The sequence below is a fragment of the Gossypium hirsutum genome, chromosome A05 (genome assembly GCF_007990345.1).
Source record: "Gossypium hirsutum isolate 1008001.06 chromosome A05, Gossypium_hirsutum_v2.1, whole genome shotgun sequence".
Classification (NCBI taxonomy): Eukaryota; Viridiplantae; Streptophyta; class Magnoliopsida; order Malvales; family Malvaceae; genus Gossypium; species Gossypium hirsutum.
In genome coordinates this window covers 73,171,132-73,193,128 of record NC_053428.1, presented here as the reverse complement: position 1 = coordinate 73,193,128, position 21,997 = coordinate 73,171,132, and the positions used below count along the sequence as shown (strand labels likewise).

Here is a 21,997-nt window from a genome sequence, read left to right as displayed (position 1 = left end):
GGGATACTTGTTCTTCAAAGGCACCTTGTTGAGCTGTCTATAATCTATACATAATCTCATCGATCCATCATTTTTCTTTACAAATAGCACTGGGCACCCCACAGGAAAAAACTCGGTCTCGCAAAACCCTTGTTAGTTAACTCTTGTAGTTGAACTTTCAACTCCTTTAACTCTGTAGGAGCCATCCTATACGGAGCAATCGAGATGGGTGTCGTACAAGGTACTAACTCAATTCCAAATTCAACTTCCCTCACTAGAGGCAATTCGGGTAATTCCTCCGGAAACACATCTGTGAACTCACATACCATTGGTACTGACTCAATCTTCAATTCAGATACTTGAGTATTCAATACAAAAGCGAGGTAAGCTTCATATCTTTTTCTCAAATATCTCACTACCGACATGGACGATATCACTACAGGCGGAATGTCTAATTCACCCATTTCAAACTGAAGAACATCCCAGTCTTCACATTTCAACTCAAGAGATTTCCTTCCACAGTCCACTACAACACTATGAGAAGTTAACCAATCCATCCCAAGGATTACATCAAATTCATTAAACGGTAATAACATCAAGTTAGCCAGGAAACAATGACCTCTAATCATTAAAGGACAATTTCTACACACTTGGTCAACCAATGCATGTTTGCCTAAAGGGTTTGACACTTTTACCACAAATTCAGTGGACTCGACTAGCATGTTCATACGGGGTATCAATTCCATACAAATATAAGAATGGGTAGATCCCAATTAATCAACGCAACAACAGATATATCATGGATAGAGAAGGTACCTGTAATCACATCGGGAGACTCTACCTCTTCACTGGCACGTATAGCATAAGTCCTTACAGGCGCTCTACCCTTGGACCTCGCAGCAACATCTCTAGGCGTACCTCTACTGCTAGCCCCACTTCCTAGGTTCTTATGTGGTCTACCCTTTGAAGGAGCATTACCTGATCTCACACTTTGATCTTTATCTTTCTCGATCATCTCGGGACAGCTACGAATAAAATGGTCTAATGACCCACATTTAGAGCAGGCTCTTTATTACCTCGACCCTTACCGACATGACGTCTATCGCACTACGAACATTCTGGTCTATTTGGTCGAGCACTACCAACACTTGCTATAGAAGTGGTTTGAGCTTTAGACACTGCATGCTGCTTGCTCTTGTTTCTACTCGAAAATCCTGCTGATGCAATGAATCGAGCAGAAAACTCTCTCGATCTCTTGGATGAGGTCTGGTGTGATTTCCCTATTTGTCTCTTCTTTAAGTCACGAGACTCAATGTTAGCTTTTCTCTTTTTTTTGGCCAATTTTTCGGCCTTACATGCTCTCTCAACGACCACAAATTCCCTTAGCTCTAAGATGCCAATTAGTAGACAGATGTCTTCATTCAAACCATATTTAAACCTCTTACACATAATGGCTTCTGTAGATACACACTCCCGTGCATATTTGCTAAGTCTCACAAACTCACGCTCATACTCAGTCACCATCATACGGCCTTGTTTTAGCTCAATGAATTCTTTCTTCTTTCGGCTAATAAACATTTGGCTAATATACTTTTTATGGAACTCTTCCAGGAAAAATTCCCAAGTTACTCTCTCTCGGTACCACTAACATGAGAATATTCCACCATTGATAGGCCGAATCTCGTAGGAGTGACACTACACATTTCATGCATTCCTCATGCGTGCACGATAACTCATCAAATACCCTAATGGTATTTTTCAACTAGAACTCTGCTCTTTCTGGGTCATCATTAATATTAGCCTGAAATTCCTCGGCCCTTTGCTCTCGAATTCTATCCATTGGAGGTTTCTCTCTTCTAGCTATGCTCCTTGAGGAGCTATATGAATGGGTTGAGGAATTGGGGGAGGTGGGGGAGGTGGAGTATTCAGATTCACATGAATAAACTCCGAGTACCAAGCATCCATCATATGGAGGTAAGCTTCTCTAACCCCTTCGCCTTGACTCATTGTCACGAGCCCACTATCCACTGGCGCGGTCCCTTCTGCGGGAGCCGGTGCATTACTCTCCATATCATCTGCCGGAGCTACGTCCGGATCCATTTTCTATATATAAAAACATAATTTATCTCGTCAGGAGTCGTAACACTATCAATATACAATTATGACATGTATAGCTAGACTCGTACTCATGCTAGGTTAGTCTTAGGATGGACTAAAATATATTTCTAACACCACTAAATGTAGCACCCCACACCCGTGCCTTACGCTTGGACAGAATACAAGGCATTACTAAACTTGAACACGTACATATCACATTTTCAAGTCACCAAGACTCTTTCAAATTTAAAACTTTTTCAAACTATGTTTAAAATTCCTTAACATAGACTTACAAGACCCAAAACATCCATTGGAAACCACTTGGGACCAACTCGGGTCCTTTTACCAACTATATAAGAATGACTTTTAAAATAGGGCACACACCCGTGTGGAAGGGTAACACACCCGTGTGGAAGGGCAACACGCCCGTGTGGCCACTATGACATGGTCGTGCTGATGGCCAGTGTAGTTCACAGGGTCTAGCATAAGGGGACACGCCCATGTCCGAACCCGTGCAAGTTAAAATCCAAATTTGAACCTACAGAGGTTTTCATACGGCCTGACACATGCCTGTGTCCATGGCCCGTGTCTTTCACACGGCTATGACACGCCCTTATCTAAAAACCTTGACATTTTGTTTCTGACATCAGCAACCAAATAGAGGCACACGACCAAGGCACACGCTCGTGGCCAGAAGCCATGTCCTCCACACGGCCGTTTCTCTGGCCGTGTGTTTACTACCATGCATTCTGACTTGTAAAATTTACGTGCAGGGGACATACGGCCGAACAACACGCTCATGGGGCTGACTGTGGTCACACACGGCCCAGACACACGCTTGCATGTCTACCTGTGTGGACAATATATGGCTACCTACCAAGCCTTTTACCACCCTGAAACACAATCCAATACCATCCATCACACCAAAGTCTATCATAACATGATTTCCCAATCAAGCAATTATAACTAGGACCTATATACATTTCACATATGTTTAAGCGATTAATTTATGTACTTTGCTATCCATACACTAAAATTCACATGCTCAACCATACCAACAATTTTCTCATTCATGAAAGATCTTCTTGTATTCATATAACAACTTCCAATATTAGCCATTTTTCATGGCCCTATACAAAATGAGTCAAATGCTAAAATAAGCCAACACAGTTGGCCCTAAAACAGTGTGACACTAAAACAAAACAAAAGTTCCTATACATGCCATAATCAAAATAAAAGAACTAATGATACCAAGTGCTTCAGATGATAGTGTGACTAGCTTTTCCAACGTAGGCGATGATCCTCGACCTACTTTGGCGACACTATAAAAATGGAAGGAAAAATAGGGTAAGGATAAAGCTTAGTAAGTTGCATGAAAATAAACATTAACTAATTATCATACAACAATATGCTCATAACATTTCGTAGTTTGTCCATGAATACAATAAATAGACATAAGTACAACTTACTCATCACCATCCAATACAATTCCTATGGCATATATTAAGCCCACATCTCATACATTTTAAGTAGATACCTGTACCACTCACCACATGGTCATAACTTTTCTCATTTCGAAACAAATCTTAAATCTTTCGTTGAATCATTTAGAATATTACCAGATACTCAATAGCTCTGAACATGGGATAAAATACCGATGCCATGTCCTAGATATGGTCTTACACTGGCCAGCACATTAAAGTCGATGCCGCGTCCCAGACAAGTCTTACACTGACTTTCATATATCGAGGTCGATGCCATGTCCCAGACAGGTCTTACACTGGCTCTCATCATCGGTGTCGATGCCATGTCTTAGACAGGTCTTACGTTAGCTTGTATATCTCGAGGCTGATGCGTGTCCCAGACATGTCTTACATTAGCTCTCGTTTCAATGCCGATGCATGTCCCAAACATGTCTTACACTAGCTTTCATAATGTGGTCGATGCATGTCCCAAACATGTTTTACACTGGCTCACATACCACCCAATGTCATGGTACGAATATCCAAGTCTATTCCAAATGTTCAACTGGAAGTCTTTACTACATTAATTCTCGACATGCATCCTCATAATCACAATCAAGCAACTCATACAATATCAATTCAATCATACATCATAGCAATATAGTTGCATTATTAACATACAACTTACCTCGGATTACAAAATGTAGGCGACTAGACGATTTAATCTACTTGTTTGGCCTTCCCCCGGTCTAGGTTTGGATTTTGTATTTCTTGATCTAAAATAATAAGAATTCACAATTTTAATCATTTTATCGATCTAGGTACTCAACAATTTATAATTAGGCAAAATGACCATTTTGCCCCTAGACCCGAAAATCAATTTTATCACATTTTCTCATTAATCAAGCCTATTCAAATACTTTTTATACTAGGAGCAGCCCACAATTCTCACTATTTCACACATTTATTTCCTATTTTACAACTTATGCAAAATGGTCCTTAGTTAAAGTTTCCATGAAAACTTACTTCACAAAAGTTGTTTCTTTCACAACCATGTTTCGTTTTCTTCCATAAAATATAAAAAAAAACATGAACACTCTCATGGTAAAACCCTAGACTTTTAACCATTTTGCAAAATAGTCCCCTCATTTGAAAGCTCGTGCTATAAGGGTTTTAAAAGTACAAAAATCATTAAGAAAGACAATCAAAATCACTAACTTCTGAGGGGTACAAGTTGCTGAAATTTTCAAGCTTTCAAATCTCTATTTTGCTGGTGTTTTTTGGTGGAGAAGAAGATGAAAAAGGGATGATATCATCTTTCTTTTATTTTATTTTCTTTTTGGCCAAATAAGTCACCAAACTTCACCTAACATTTGACTATTTTAATTTCCTTGTTTCATGGCCAGCCAAGCATCATCCTAGGGTCTATTTTCACTTTAAATACCCTACTTTCTAATCCATGGCCATTTAACACTATTTGCTAGCAAATCACTACTTTTTCCCTTTATGCGATTTAGTCCTTTTTTCGCAATTAAGCTCACAAACGCTAAAATTACTTCACCAAATTTTTCATACACTCACATAATCATGCTATAACACCAAAATAATAATTAAATAATTTCTTGGCCTCGGATTTGTGGTCTCGAAACCACTGTTCCAACTAAGCCCGAAATCGGGCTGTTACAGTTATACCGGTAAATTATATAAAGTCGAAATGACGCGAACTTTACTATGAACTTGTAGAAGCTCGTGTTAATAACGTGTTATAAAACAATCAAATAAATGAACACTTAAAGTAAACAAAGAATTTTCTCGTATCTTATTTTCATTTACAAAAGAGTTCTATTTATAAGTAAATTGACATTCAATGCAATACAATAAATGAAGCTTATTTAAGTACTTCATTAACACATTAAACAACTTGCATAATGAATGGAAGGTTTTACCTTATAAATGAGGGGGTTAGAATATGAACATCCACATTTATTTGTAACATGTAATAAAATCTTAATCTCACTTGTGGAATTAAAAATTTTCCATGATATGTATATCAAATAATTAAGTTTTTAATGATGTTATAATACCATTAAAATTTTTATTTAAAATTTATTTAATAAATATACACTCAATATTTGTGAATTTTTAACAGATATTAGTGGATAAGGTCAGTAATTTTCAAATCGGATAAATGATAAAACCTACTACTTTTCTCTTTTTATAAATATAATTTTAGATTTTTCATTTGGTTAAATTATGTTATAAGTTTATGTACTTTTTGAAAATTTGAAATCTAGTTCTTATACTTTCATTTTAGAAATTTAATCCTTATACTTTTTAGATTGCAAAATTCAAATTTAATTATTGACCTTGCTAAATTGTTTTTGTTAAAGTTAAATTCATTATAACATCATTTTTTTTAACTACATAGCTATCATGTGAGTATTTTTTTTTATTTTAAAATGTCACACACAAATTTAATAAAAAAATTAACAGTTTTAACAGTTGGACCTAAACTTTAAAATTTAAAAAGTATAAATTTTTTAAAATAAAAATATAGAGATTAATTTCAAATTTTCGAAAAGTACATTATATAATTTAGGATAATATACTTAATTGGTCACCCAACTTTTAGGGTGCTTTCATCTTGGTCACCTAAAATGAAATCCTTGTAATTTTGTAACTCAACTTTTAGGGTGCTTTTATTTTAGTCACTCACCCATTAAATCTCTAACAATGGTTAACTATACACGTCATATCATATTCACACTTTCATTATAGTCACCCAAAAAAATATTATTTTCTAAAGTATTGATTGGGGTAAAAAAATTAAGGATTAAAGTGAAAAAATGATAGAAACTAAAATAATGCATTAAAATTTGTCAATTTGTATTTATTTATCACACTTTTGAAAATTCTAAATTTCCTTTTTTTTTCAATATTTAAATTTTAAATGTCAAACCATAAAAATCAAATAAATAAATTGTTGAAAAATTGTTATCCATTAATAATGTTAACTGATTTGTTACCCTAATATTGTAATTAATTAAATTAATCTCTTACAAAATTTTAAAAATTTATTTTATGCTTTCATGTTATTCTTAATGAAATTAACTCAAATCATATTTAATAATTGTCTATGAAACTTAAATTTCTTTTGATTAATTAAATTAATTGCTTGTTATTCATTTGAGTAAAGAAGTAATGAAAAACTTTTGGGTTTTGTTTAACATGGAAGATAAAATTAATCAATTTAATTAATTGTAAGGAGTTTTTTTTTACTTTTAGCTTAGCATGAAAGACTCAATATTATATAATTAGAAGAAATTTGGGTTTCATGTACAATTATTAAATATGGTTTATTTGATTTCAATATTATATTAACAAATAAGTTCACATTATCAATGAATAAAAAAATTTCAACAACTTATTTAATTAATTTTGATGTTTTAAAATTTTAATATTGACAAAAAAAAGTAAAAATTTCGATAAGAGATAAATAAGTACAATTTAATAATTTTTAAAAAATTATTTTATTTTCTATCGTTTTTTAATTTTATTTTTAATGTTTTTTATCCTGATTAATATTAAAAAATATATTTGTCGAATGATTAAAATAAAAATAAAAAAAATTAAAAATTGAGTAATTAAAATGAAATTGTGTAGAAATTAACCACAATTCAAAAGTTAGATAACTAAAACGAGATCGGATGGAAACTTCATTTTAAATGAGGAAAATAAAATCATCTAAAAGTTTGGCTCACCACCTAGCTAGCTTACCTATATTTTAACCGTTTATCATACCTACTAGCAGAAAGTTATGTTCATTGTTCTGATGGCGGGAAGTTTTAGGCAAAAAGTAAAACAGCAATTGTTCTTCATGCTTGATGAATAAAGGGCAGTTAAATCAAGAATTAGAAATGGAAATGGAATTGCTGAGGTTGTCCAAATTCAGTCTCCAGCTTCGAGCTCTCGTCACGGAATCTCGCGATCTCAGAGTAATCATTTCTTTTCGCAGTTCTCTCTCTCTCTCTCTCTCTGTCTCTGTGACTCGCCATCTCACTCAGTTGCTTAACATTGTTTAATAGGAGAGAAATCGTACCGCAACCGAACAAATTCATCTCTTAATCCAGGTTAATACCATTCATTTTACGATTTCTTTTCATCTTGGAAAAAAAAAAGTTTGGGTTCATGGTGTTTGGATGCAGAAACAAAAGCAAACCGAGGAGGAATACAGTAGAAAGTTACAAGAATTGCAAGCCGAAGTAGCTTCGTGCAACGAATCACAGCAAAAGCTTGAAAGAAAGGTTTATGAATTTCGGTTTCCTGCCTTCTTCTACATGCTCGTGAAAATGCTTGTTAATTAGAAGTTGATAGATAATATAATTGCTTTTGTTGCAGGTGAGTTACCTTCAAAACGACAACGCTTTGCTTGAAAACAAACAAAAGGAGTTACAAGGAATCATCCGGAGCCTACTTCAGTCCAGGGATAGCTTTATAAATGCATATCAGGTGCGTGTTTGTTAATTCGTTTTTCTTTTTTGTGATGGCAAATTTAGTCTGTCTCATCAGTGCTACTATAATATAATTAAAAAATATATTTTTTATTGGTGTTTGACTTTAATGATATGCACAAACAAGAAATTATCATACGATGTAAAAGCCAACGTTTTACGTGAAAGGTTATGCATATATTATAAAACCCAAGTGATAATATTTAAAGAGATCTGGTGAAAAGTAAAAATAATCTATTAAGTATTGAAAAAAATTGTTTGAAGAATAGTTAAAGATTGATTGAATAGAGAGAAAAAGTTAAAAGCAGAATTAGTGACTTTTAGAAAATTAAGGGGGCCAAGACTTGACCATTCGTGCATTCTTGTTGTATTCACCGTGCTATAGATTTTGGCATGCTAATAATTTGTTGGATGTAAATTTTGACATGTTGATGTATTCGGATAATGATTTTATTTTATTTTTCATGTTTCATGTCATGTTTTAAAATTCTTTTCCGCATTAGAGTACTGTTCAACATTGCCAAATAATAAAAAAGATGCAGGAACTTTTTAGGGTAATCTCTAGATTTGAAAAAGCTAGGTGCAAGGATCCCCTCTCCGGCCCCCTGGCTTCATCATTGAGCAAATTGATGACAAAGAAAATTAAAGAAGTCGATGACTTGATACTCTGTAATGACTTAATTATTTCTTCTATAAATCACTTCAAAATTCAGTTCATTGTGTGTTTCTGCTTAATGTTTAAGCTACTGTTTTGCTCATATGGTAATCGTCTTTTGAAGACTTGATCATTTCAAGTGAGTATATTCAACTTATATATCATTTGTTGGCCTGATGTTTTGTGCAGGAATCTACTCATGAAATGAAACAGTCAATTGAAGCTAGAGATAGAAAAATAGCTGTCCTATCTGAGAAATTGAACTCTCATTTATCACTATTTGATTCAATAGAAAAGGAGGCATTCTCTGTCAAGCAGGTTGTGGATACTGTGGAAAGAATTGTGAGTGAAAAAGAGGAAGTAGGCATGTAACTGTTTAATCTATTTCCATTTTCTTGTCTTCCGTCATCCTCTACATGTGAAAAGCTCAAGTGAAGTGATTATGTGATGTTGCAGTATCTGTATTCTCTAATTGTGTTTGGTGTTTTCAGTTGCTGGATTAAGGAGGGAAATGGATCAAGTCTCTGCATTTGAAAAAGCATTTGTTGGTAACTTCAAGTTCTTATTTACCTGTTTTAAACTACGAAAATCTATGTTGCTTTGACTTTTTATGTTTTTTAGTGTATTGTGTTGAGTGCGCATAAAACACTTCTATGTTGCTCAAAACCTTTATTTTTCTTAAAGTACCCAAGTCTGGTACATTTTTGGACATAGGTATAGAGGATATTATTCTTCAAGAATCCTCTAAATACCCGTGTCCCACACATTTGTATCTAACACTCATTATCCAAGTCCGGGTAACATAACTTCTAAGCTTTCATGGGTCTTGGAGTGTATGTAGGGAGAACCTAAGAAAAACAATGTGCATTCTTGGACTCTGACACTCACACCTGAGTTCAAGCGAAGTGGATAAATGTGTTATTCCCTGTCTTTCTTCTAATAGGCACCTATATAGGTCATTAATTGACCAATAAGATCTTCGCTGACCACTCCCAAGGAAATGGGGAAAAGGTTGCATCTTATACAAATTCCTTAGACATCTATCTCTTAAATGATATCTTTTCACAGTCCATTATTTCTGATACAGCACAAAAGCCAAATATGTTACGAACAAAAGTCATTAACTTCTTAATTGTCCACTAGATCTGATTTAGTTTTGGTTTTGCAGAGAGGATCAATGACCTGGAAAATAGGCTGAAAAATGATGGGTATGAGTTTCAAAGAAAGAATAAAATAATTTCAGAGCTAAAAGCACAATTAGAAGCGGCAAAAATCAGTGATTGCAGCCGAGCTCAAATTGAAGAGATATCCACCCAAGTTTTGATTACAAACGCAACATTATTTTTTTCAGAAGAACTAATTGCAAGTTCAACAAAATAAATTTCTCATCATTGTGCTTCCTTAGTCAACAACACCTTCAGAAAACCATATCAGCAAAGGATACTGTCATACAGAATCTAATATCTGAGAAAGAGGTACCCATTTCAAACTGTTGGTTGTTCATTTGTCATCTTTTTCCCTGTATTTTTGTTCTAATCTTCTCCAAATGTTTTTGTAACCAGGCATTGCATTTTGAGGTGAGAAGTTTGGCAAATATATTACAGAAGATCCAGAATGCTGTTGCACATATGAATGAAGAGGTACGAAGACTTAATTTGGCTTTTACATATCTTTCTCAAAATTCAAACAAGGACAGACTTTAACCTTAAGAAACCGTTTAAGAAGCTTTTTAGCTTCATAGTTAGTCATTTAAAGAAATACTTTAGTGATTAAATCCATCAGATTTGATTGATGACATTTTCCTTCTGTGTTATAACTAATAACCTTGAGCCATTGGAAAGAGCATTATATGTATTGATGGGTAATCATAATCTTCTCTTGGTAGATAACATCAAACTGGCCTTTTTAAACTTAAAATATTTAAGACACGGTTTTGGCATTCTTCAAGTCAACTAATAAATTGGACAATAATCTGCAGCTAGACCAATTTATCCTCTTTGCTCATCTGGCACCTTTTTCCTTCTAGCTCTTTGTGTAAAGCTATGATGCTCCAACTCTTCGCTTGTCTTGAAGTAGTGAATGTCTAGGCATAGATATAACCTTTAAAAACATTGCAAATACATGAAAAATTTTGAAATATAGAGCTTACTTGTATCCAACGCTCATACTTTAGTCCGAATAACAGGGGCGTGGAATACTTCTGCTTTCTGCTTTAAAAAAAGGAAAAAAGAGAAACGAAAAAAAATTAAAAATTAAAAATTAAAAAAGCTGGATCTATCACTCATTTGCCTTTTGTTGTCTGAAATGATATTGATTTATGGCAGGATAGAAGTGCCGTCTCTTTGAAGCTGGAAAGTCAAGAAGAGTGCCAAATGAATACATCAGAGGAAGATAATCGGTAAAATGAAATTACATATAGCGAATATCTTTACTGATTTTAAGCATAATTCACCAAATTTGAATATATTATAATGTGATTATAGAAGATAAAATTGTTACGGCATAGAATTGGTTCATCATTTATATGTACATTTGTCTCTCATATGAATCAACTGGCTTGTATGGTCATTCTGATCAGTGATCAAGCTGTTCAATGAAATTTGGCATGCACGTTAAATGTGATATGACTTTTGATAGTTTCAATTATACAAAGCAATGGGTGGGAAGAAAAATAATTTTTTCCTTCCAATTTTACATATTTTCTACTAAGCATGCTATGGAAAGAAAATTATTTTCTTTCTTTTCATTTTTCTTCCCTTCTAATTTCTAACCTTTCATTATTCCATGCTCCTTACCAAGTAAAATCTTTGAGTTTAAATTGTTTGGATTCAAAATAGATTGTAAAAACAATAATGCCATCTTTATTGAAGTGAAGAAAAAAGATATTAGCAATTAGTTTTCGTTTTCTTTGTTATCTTTTTCTTTGTTATTTGTATTCTAATTGGCCCGCTAGGATTCAAGATACAACTAAACACAGTGCTGAACAATCTCCAAATAAGACTTGCAGAATGGATCCTGCAGAGAATAGAGGTATTGAGGTTTGTTTTCACTTATATATGAAGGGATCCTTAATGAGCCAACTTATTATATTGTTAAATATTTCATTTTATGTTGCTCCCACTCTTTAGGAGTTAGGATCCACTCTATTACTTTTTTATCCCTTAATAATGATAATCACCATTCAAATGTGTAGAACCCATCAATTAATTAAATGTGAAAGTGAACTTATTAATGGAAAAAAAATTAGCGGAGTGAAGTCAGGGCCTCAGGGGCACTCTTCAGTTCTTTTTAAGCACCTTTGTCCGACCATCATGTCTAATGCATGTTAGGATTTGGCCATGAGGACATGGCCCTTTGAAGACACTCTAAATACATGAAGAAATAAATTTTAGAAATTTTATCTGCTGAAATGCTTCGTTCAATTTTTAAAAAACAGCTTTTACAATCTCCTGTATATGCAGACTTTCAACCTTTCAAAACTAAGTAATCTCATCAGTAACTAAAAGAAAACTTGAAGAAATCTTATCAAAACTAAGTATTTAAAAATTAAATATTAAAAGAAAAATTATCTAATTTACAGCCCACAACAATTAAAACTCTTATTTACAGCATTTTACCAAAATTCAAACACTCACATATTATCACCTTATCTGATACCCATATGAAATACATATTCATTTTAGATGCACACCATTGGAAGCCCTCCAAAAATTTTGGAAAACTTTCCATAATATAGATTGCTATCTATTTATATTATAAATAAAATTAAATTGGCACCCTCAATTAGTAGCAAAAATTGTAAGGTATAGAATCCTTTTTTTTCCTCTGTTCTCATTAGCAGCAAAATCCGTTGTCATTGTTGCACCATCTATGGAAGTGAAAAAATTGTAATCTCATACCTCCACGGCTCCACCACTTGGTTGTTCATTTGAAAGTTAAATGATAATTAATTGCTCCATGTTCCTTTTTCTTGCTTTGACTTTTTTTTTACTCGTGCTCAAGGTATGTGTAAGTTTAGGAGAGGAAAAAAAATATTTCTCTGAGTTTAGGAGAGGAAAAAAATATTTCTCTGTATTGAATTAATAACTCTGTATAAGGTGTCTAATTTATCCAGAAAAAAATTAAAAAAAGAAAGTGAAACTATATTTCTTGATACAAGGGAACTGTTATCTTGTGTTTTAGACCACATTTCTAATACAACCTATCCTTAACTTCAAGGATTCCACCTACCCAAAAGGATCATAGAATTTATTCTTTAAACTCCCCCCCAGTTGGTGCATCCTTACTAGAGATTCAAACTATGGCTTGAATAGACCCTTGGTGAGTAATCAGCTATTTGTTCTGAGGTCGGTACAAATGGCATGCAGATTTCTCCTCCCTTCATCTTCTCTTTTATAAAATGCCTATATACTTCAACGTGTTTGGTCTTGTCATATTGGACAGGGTTGTTAGCAATATTGTTTGCGGCTTTGTTGTTGCTGTAAAGTCTCATAAGCATTGTCATAGGCTGATTTAATTCTTCTAAGATTCTTCTAAGCCATTTTTTCTCACACACTCCATTTGCCATAGCTTGATACTCTACTTCGACACTATCTTAAGTTACCACAATTTTGCTTTTTACTCCTCCAAGTCACTAGGTTGCCTCATGCATAAGCACAGTATCCTAAGGTAGAATTCCTATCTAAAAAGAGCCAGCTCAATCAACATTTTATAGACTTCTATGCTTCGGGGTTTATTATTTATTTTTTTTCAATGAACAAGCCTTTCTCTGGTGAGCCTTTAAGGATCTCAAGATTCGATAGATTGCCTCAAAGTGATCTTCTTTAGGAGAGTGCATGAATTGGCTTACTAGGTTGACTGCAAAAGCTATATCTGGCCTTGTATGAAATAGGTAGATAAGCTTTCCAATCAACCTTTGATATTTCCCTGTATCAGTCGATTTTCCATCCTTGACCCCAAACTTTTTATTTGGATCTATAGATGTTTTGGTTGGTTGAGAACCATCCCAGTTTCTTTGAGTAGGCAGTTATTTACTTGCGTTGAGACACCACAATTCCTTGCTTAGGTCTAGCTACCTCCATACCCTAAAAAGTACTTCAATGAGTCGAGATCTTTAATCTCAAATTTTGAGGCCAAATTCTTCTTTAGACTCTCCATCTTCACTAGATCATCCATTGTAGGATAAAATCATCAACATAAACTATCAGAACTATTGCCTTTCCTCCCTTTGAATGCTTGATGAACGTTATATGGTCTGGGTTTTTTTTTTCTCTTGAACATAGCCTTGCTTCCTTATGAAATGAGTGAATCTCTTGAACCACACTGTTTAGGAAAGCATTCTTTACACTCAACTACTGGAGAGAGCAATCCAAGTGATAGGTCCATATAAACTTCCTCTAGTAGATTGTAGTTTAGGAAGCATTCTTTACATCCAAATGCTGGAGAGGCCAATCCAAGTGATAGGTCCATATAAACTTCCTCTAGTAGATTGTAGTTTAGGAAAGCATTCTTTACATCCAAATGCTGGAGAGGCCAATCCAAGTAAGCTGTAATGCTTAGAAGTACTCGAATAGTGTTCAATTTGTCCAAAGGGCAAACGTCTTGAGCTAACGTGTATGTTTGTATGAAGCCTTTGAAAGTTTTCAAGAGAGCTTTTAGTAAAACTGTTCTTTATTATTAATTGAAGAATTGAACTTAAATAGAGAAAAGAGTCCTAATCCTAATTGGGAAAATAGTTCCCTTATTCTAATAAACTACTAAAATATAAAAGAAAATAATTCCCTTATTTTAATAAACTACTAAAAGATAAAATAAAAATACTCCTAGAATATGAATAAAACTTATCTACCTAAATAAGATTTATCTACCAATATAAATTTAAAATATATACATATTTCAACACCCTCCCTCAAGTTGGTGCATATATATCAATCATGCCCAACTTGCTTACAAGAAAATCAAAGTTTGTCTTAGAGAGTCCTTTGGTGAGTATGCCAGCAATCTGTTGTTTTGAAGGAACAAACGGCATGCACACTTAGCCTTCTTCAATCTTCTCCTTGATAAAGTGTCTATCAATCTCAACATGTTTAGTCCTGTCATGTTGGATTGGGTTGTGAGCAATACTAATGGCAGCTTTGCTATCACAGTACAACTTCATTGGTGAAGTTATTGGTTTCCTCAGCTCTTCCATAATTCTTTTTAACCACATCATTTCACAAATTCCTTGAGCCATTGATCTAAACTCAGCCTTTGCACTACTTCTTGCTACAACACTTTGTTTTTTGCTTTGCCAAGTCACAAGGTTTCCCCAAACAAATGTACAGTATCCTGATGTAGATCTTCTATCTGTTATTGAGCCTGCCCAATCTGCATCTGTATAAGCTTCAATTCCTCTTTGTTCGGATTTCTTGAAGAATAAGCCCTTTCCTGGTGAACTCTTCAAGTATCTTAGAATTCAAAACACTGCTTCTTTATGTTCCTCCATTGGGGAGTGCATAAATTGACTCACTAAGCTCACTGCAAAAGCTATGTCTGGCCTTGTATGTGATAAGTAAATTAACTTACCAACTAATCTTTGGTACTGCCCTTTATCAACTAATCAACTTTCTTTATTCCCGAATTTTATATTTGGATCAATTGGTGTGTTAGCTGGGCAGCAACCACTCATCCCAGCCTCTTTTAAAAGATCAATCACATATTTTTTCTGAGAGACCACAAGACCCTTCTTTGATCGAGCAACTTCCATTCCAAGAAAGTATTTCAAAGAACCCAAGTCTTTAATCTCAAACTCCAATGCTAGATGCTCCTTGAGACGCCTTATTTCATCCACATCATCTCCTGTAAGAATGATATCATCGACATAAACTATAATAACTGCTATTCTACCTCTTTGTGAATGTCGATAGAACATTGTGTGATTAGCTTGCCCTTGTGAGTAACCTTGTTTTTTAACAACTTGAGTGAATCGTTCAAACCAAGCTCGAGGAGACTACTTCAGACCATACAAAGATTTCTTGAGTTTACATACTCGAGTTCCAAATTTTTCTTCAAAACCTAGAGGAGGATCCATGTAAACTTCTTCTTCAAGTTTCCCATTTAGGAAAGCATTCTTCACATCTAACTGCTGTAAAGACCAATCAAGATTAACAGCAATTGATAAAAGAACTCTAACGGAATTTAATTTGGCCACTGGAGCAAACGTTTCAAGATAATCTATCCCGTATGTTTGAGTGTACCCTTTAGCCACCAACCGGGCTTTGTATTTATCTAAAGATCCATCTGGTTTGAATTTGGTTGTGAACACCCATTTACAGCCCACTGTTTTTTTCCCTACAGGTAATTCCATTGTTTCCCATGTACTTGTTTTTTCAAGAGCGCGTATCTCCTCTAAAAGAGCCTCTTTCCACTCAGGAACCTGTAAAACATCTTTCACATTTTTGGATATTTGTACAGTATCGAGACACGAAACAAAGGTTGAGAATGTCGAAGACAAGGCTTTATAGGATACAAAGTTAGACATGGGATATTTGACAATATTTCTAACACCTTTTCTTTTGGCAATTGGAATATCTAAATCAGAAAATTCATTGACTAGATTATGAGTTTTACCTGGACTTTTGACAGGATCTTGCGGGTCGGATTCTTGGTGATGAATCTGGTGGATTCCACTTTCTTGATTTTGATTTCTTCTTGGGTAAACAATTAACTCCTTTGTTTTTTTTATTCTCATGGTTAGACTCTACACCTTCATACTCCTTTTCATTAACATTAACATCATTAATTTCTGTGTTAATTATAAATTCGCCTTCCCCATTATTAAAATCCCTATGTTGTATATTCCTAATCTTTTCTTGATCAATTATAAAATCTTCCTTAGTATAATTCCCTCCCTGAAGATTAGAATCAAAATAAGATTGTGTTTCAACAAATGTGACATCCGTGGTAACAATAATCTTCCTATTAATTGGATCATAACATTTGTATCCCTTTTTATTAGAAGCATAACCAACAAAGACACATTTTTTTGCTCTAGGATATGGCTTACCTTGGTTGTAAAGATGAACAAAAACACTACACCCAAAAATTCGGAGGGATAAATCTGTGATCAATTTAAAGTTAGGAAAATTATCTTTAAAGAGACGAAAAGGAGTTCTATAGTTTAGAGTTTTACTGGGCATTCTATTAATAAGATATGTAGCTGTTAACAAGGCTTCTCCCCAAAGATAACATGGTACCTGACTAGTGAACATCAAGGCTCTAGTTACTTCCAAAAGATGTCGGTTTTTTTCTTTCTGCAATCCCATTTTGTTGTGGTGTATTTGTACAAGAACTTTGGTAGACTATTCCATGTTTGGTTAAGAAAACACCTAATTGGTCGCTAAAAAATTCCCCACCATTGTCAGTCCGAAATATTTCTATTTTCACACCAAATTGTGTTTTCACCATAGCATAAAAAAACTGAAACACATTTTTAACTTCAGACTTATCTTTTAATAAAAACACCCAACAAAGTCGAGTATGATCATCAATAAAAGTGACAAACCAACGTTTTCCTGAAAAGGTCGAGACTCTTGAAGGTCCCCAAACATCATTATGAATTAACGAAAAAGGTTTGGAGGCTTTATATTTTTGAGGTGGAAAGAATGACCGATGATGTTTAGCCAATTCACAAAATTCACAATGATGTGAAGGACTTTTATTTTTAAATAGATTAGGTAACAAATATCTTAAATAGTAAAAATTAGGATGTCCAAGCCTATAATGTCAAATCATAACCTTATCAGAAACAAAATTTAAACATAAAGTAGTTGTTGGTTGACTTAGATGGTCGTCTTCAAGAAAGTAAATTCCACCAAATTCTTTAGCATTGCCAATAATCCTCCTCGAGACCATGTCCTGAAACTTACACATAGAGGAGTTAAATATAACATGACAACTTGAGGACTGGGATAATTTACTGACCGATATGAGATTACAAGCTAGATTTGGCACATGTAAAACATCATGTAAAACCAAGGAAGATGAAATTTTAACAGTGTCTTTCCCGGCTATTGCCGAGAAGGACCCATTTGCTACTTTGATCTTTTTGTTTCCTGCGCAAGGTGTGTAAGTTGAAAAAAGAAAATGACTACTAGTCATGTGATCACTAGCTTCAGAATCAATGATCCATGTGTTTGTTTTACAAGGCTTGGCACTGAAAAAAACAGAAAAATCAGTACCTGATTGGGCAAAAGAGGAAGAAGGATTATTGGATGAGTTAGGAATTGAAAAATTCATCCGAAATTGTGGTGATTGAAAAAACTTGTGTAGATGCTCTAATTGTTCCTTAGTGAATGGAGACCCTTCCAGAGAACTTTGGCCCTTATAATTTCCATTAGTTGTTTGAAAAGCTCTACTATCCCCTGATTGTGAACCACAATCATTGCCACTCTTTTTCCTTCCATTTGTCGGTTTCCCATGGAGCTTCTAACACATTTCTCGAGTGTGCCAATATTTTTTGCAGTGATCGCACCAAGGTTTTTTCTTATCTCTAGTGAACACTGTTTTAACCATGATGTTACTAGAGATTTTAACCTAGCTCAGATGCTATAAAAGTTTTCAAGAGAGCTTTTAATAAAACTGTTCTTTATTATCAACTGAAGAATTGAACTTAAATAGAGAAAAGAGTCCTAATCCTAATTGGGAAAATAGTTCACTTATTCTAATAAACTACTAAAATATAAAAGAAAATAGTTCCCTTATTCTAATAAACTACTAAAAGATAAAATAAAAATATTCCTAGAATATGAATAAAACTTATCTACCTAAATAAGATTTATCTACCTAAATAAATTTAAAATATATACATATTTCAACAGCCTTTTGCCACTAACTAAATATAGTGTCTCTTCGAGGATTCATCAAATTTGAACTTCTCAGTAAACATCCATTTGTAGCCAATTGTCTTCTTCCCTTTCAAATATTCTACTACCTTCCACATTCTATTTTTCTCCATAGCCTTCATTTCCTCAAGTATTGCTTTCTTCCACTCAAGAAATTTTAGGGCATCCTAAAATTGTGAGGTGAAAGCAAACAGTAATAGAGGCAGATTTTTTAAAGATGCAAAATCAAGGTCATTAGTTTTATGGTGAGCAGAACCAGGTTAAAAAAGATCTACTAGGGTCAGAAAATTACCTTGGGGAATGGTAGAGTCTCGATGTTGGGATTCTTGGAAGTGCCGAGTTGTTTCAACCTCTTTTCCTTGATCTTGGTTCCTCCTTGGGTAGACAATGAGCTTTTTTGTGCTTGCCTAATCACTAGCCTTATTTATCTTACTGTTATGATCTTGCCTTACAAATTTAGGTAGATTTTTCCTATTTAACTTATTAGATTATGGTAAAAGACCTCCCAAGTCCCTCTCAGTGTTTTTTCTAGAACCTTTGCTTTGTATATCAACCTCTAAAGAATCATCTAGAATCTCTTTTTCACGAACTTGAGTCGAATATTCACTTAATGTCTCCCATTGAAGATGAGACCTAAGAAGGATTCTGAGTCAAAGAAGGTAAAATCACTATGTATTAAGAAAAATGGTTTTTAAGCTTTGTACGATTTAGGAGGAAACATGGTTCAAGGATGATTTACAAGTTTACAAAATTCACATCTAAAGAGATGAATTTTTATTATTGGATAAATGGGGAAATAAATGTTTTAAATAGAAAAAGCTAGGGTGTCCTAAATTTGTAATGCTAAAGCATAACATTATTACAAATAAGACTAGAACAAGCATTCAGAGATTGACACCTAAAATTGATTCCATCGTCAATTATGAATAGTTCTCCACTTTCTCTAGCGCTGCCAATCATGGTGGTATGACTGAAGTCTGTAGTTAAGTCTTCTTCACTAATTGATGTCAAATTTCCTTCATCAAGGTTGGCTATTTCCGCCATTAACAAAAGTTGAAAAAAAAAGTTGGCTTTGATGGCATGTAAATTTAGGAGAAGAAAAAATAGTTCTGTCTGAATAAATAATTCTGTACAAGGTCTCTAATTTATATAGAAAGGAAACGATGAAAAAGAAAACTACATCCCTTGATGCAAAGGAATCATTTTATTCTGTTTTAAACCATTTTCCTAATTTGACTTTTCCTTTTAGGGTTCTACCTACTCAATAGATCCAAGAATTTATTATTTTTTCCTAGTCCCAGTGATCCTATAACGACATAAAAAATTGGGGATATGATTCTCCTAGGATCTCCAAAGGCGTGGAAAGCTTTAAAAAATTGAACATACTCATGTAGTAGACATGGATATCCAACATTCACATTTGAATTCAAGTAAGATAGATTTTAATGACAAAAAGCCATACTCTTTTTTTCTCTTTCCATGGAGAGCAAGCACGATTTTATTATTTGTTGAACCAACCTTGTTTCTTTCTGGGATCTTTAATTCAGCTTCGCAGCAGCTATCTCAGGGGTATAATTCAACCAGCCACCATTTGCAAGCAAACGATACCTTCAACTCTTGTGTTACAGAGGTAAGTTCTTTATTCTCATTGTCAAAACTAAAACCTCAGAATATTGATTGTTTTTATAGCAAGAAAATATGATTCATTTTGCTATGATATGTTCAGTCTGCCTGTTCTCCAGTTTGTTCTGATCCGCAACCACCAGCTAATGTTTTGAGTATCTCTGTAAATGGAAGAATGGTATGTAACAAATTTCTGTGGGGGAAAGTTGTTTATTTATTATTCATTTTAAACGGAAAAGAAATAGATTTTATATGTTCTATTTGAACTATGGCTTAATGCCATTTCTTGAAGAGAGACTGCATGAGCATATATTGCTCCGATTCTTTATTTTTCCAAGAGTACATATATTTAATTTGTATAAAAAAAAAACTTAAAAGACACTATATAGACAAGAGTTTAGACTTGGTAATTGGCATATTCATATCGTGCCTAAATTATATTATATTTGTATAATTTTTTATAAGTTAATTATTTGTGCCATATTAGTTTTGACATGTTCATATAATCATGTGGCGTTAATGTTGTTTTCGTATATTGTAATTATATTTTTTGTACAGCATTATTTGATCTACTCGTGTTAGATATATATCATTATTGAACACCTATATTCAAATGTGTAATATAGGCGGTGAATCATCTGGGTTAAACGTAAAATGATCAGTTTCCCTTAGAATCTCAATGAGTTGAAAATTTCCATAATGCCATATGCTTATGCATTGTTTTCTTTTATACATATAGGATACGTGTGGAATATCAGTACAACAACTTGATTCAGAGTGCTCAACCACCCAAGCAGAAACATCCAATATCCAGGTTAAATTCTAGTTTAGCATTATTTGTCATTTTTAGAAGATAGCCACTTTGAACAGTATTCACATACCTATATTTGTCTTTCAAAATTTTGTTGGAATCAAATTTTCATACCCGACTTGAATTATATGCAGTCATGGACATTTTTTAATCGAAAACAGATGCAAGCTTATATATAGATTATGTGAGATTTGGATGTGCAGTTGTTAAGTATGACTTTTATTTCAGTCAAATTTGAGAAATAATCTTTTAGTTAAACTCTGTTTATTTGTTTCAATCAAATTCTGATTAGTTTAGATTATTTTATTATTATTTGACTTATGAATTTAGCCTATAAATAGACTCTTTTATAACTTTAGAAAATACACCCATTAGATATTAGAACTCATAACATATTTAGAGAATTTTGTGTTTACGTTTTGAGAGTTCTTTATTTTTGGGGTTTAGTTTTTATCTCCATTTTTTGTACTCTTCGTTCTTTGCCATTATAGTAAAATTATTTTTACCCGTGATTTTTTTTATCATTTTTGGAGAGGTTTTTTAACGTTAAATTTGTGTGTTTAATTTCTCAATTTCTTTTGCTATTTTTACTTGTTCATTACTTAACCGGGTTGATTCCCAGCAAGTGATACCAGAGCTAGTTTAATTTTTATAGATCAGCCCATTTAGAGATGACAGTAACAAGGTTTAAAATTGAGAAGTTTGATGGTAAGACAAATTTCAATTTGCGACAAGTTCGGATAATGACAATTCTAGCTTAATCCGGCTTGAAAAATATTGTTATCGGGAAAAAACCTGAGAATCTAAATAACACAGAATGGGCCGAGCTTGATGAAAAGGCTTTGTTTGCAATCCAGTTGTGCCTCGCGAATACGGCATTGCAGGAGGTATTGATGGAGAAGACTTCATCTGCATTGTGGAAAATGTTAGAAACTCTTTATACGACTAAGTCTCTGGCTAATTGTTTAGTGGTGAAA

At 33.7% G+C, this 21,997-nt stretch overlaps 1 protein-coding gene across 7 annotated transcripts; it reads left to right on the top strand.

Moving 5' to 3' along the window:
• Window positions 1-7,279: 7,279 nt before the first annotated feature.
• LOC107959953 (protein CROWDED NUCLEI 2) lies at window positions 7,280-21,216 on the top strand. Of its 7 annotated transcripts, none has more exons than XR_005926711.1 (14): window positions 7,280-7,534; window positions 7,625-7,669; window positions 7,745-7,843; window positions 7,938-8,048; window positions 8,895-9,069; window positions 9,197-9,253; window positions 9,874-10,010; window positions 10,121-10,180; window positions 10,268-10,345; window positions 11,030-11,103; window positions 11,659-11,735; window positions 16,329-16,398; window positions 20,134-20,216; window positions 20,313-20,367. XR_005926711.1 is itself a non-coding variant. In XM_016896129.2 (14 exons), exons 1-13 carry the CDS (start codon window positions 7,424-7,426, stop codon window positions 20,362-20,364), a joined length of 1,143 nt encoding a protein of 380 aa, XP_016751618.1. In that variant the 5' UTR covers window positions 7,280-7,423; the 3' UTR covers window positions 20,365-20,387; window positions 20,949-21,216. The 7 variants fall into 7 exon arrangements, 6 of the variants coding, with proteins under 6 accessions (XP_016751618.1, XP_040968403.1, XP_016751615.1 ...); XM_016896129.2 differs by lacking the exon at window positions 16,329-16,398 and adding an exon at window positions 20,949-21,216 and having other exon boundaries at window positions 20,329-20,387; XM_041112469.1 differs by lacking the exon at window positions 16,329-16,398 and adding an exon at window positions 20,949-20,959 and having other exon boundaries at window positions 11,659-11,743; window positions 20,329-20,387.
• The last annotated feature ends 781 nt before the right edge of the window (window positions 21,217-21,997 follow it).

What these genes read in the sequence shown, in the direction of transcription:
- LOC107959953 (XM_016896125.2), top strand. Translation starts at nt 7,424, where the DNA reads ATGAATAAAGGGCAGTTAAATCAAGAATTAGAAATGGAAATGGAATTG. An exon ending in GCTTTATAAATGCATATCAG is followed by an intron (nt 8,049 to 8,894) that starts GTGCGTGTTTGT and finishes TGTTTTGTGCAG; the next exon opens with GAATCTACTCATGAAATGAA. An exon ending in ATTTGAAAAAGCATTTGTTG is followed by an intron (nt 9,254 to 9,873) that starts GTAACTTCAAGT and finishes TTGGTTTTGCAG; the next exon opens with AGAGGATCAATGACCTGGAA.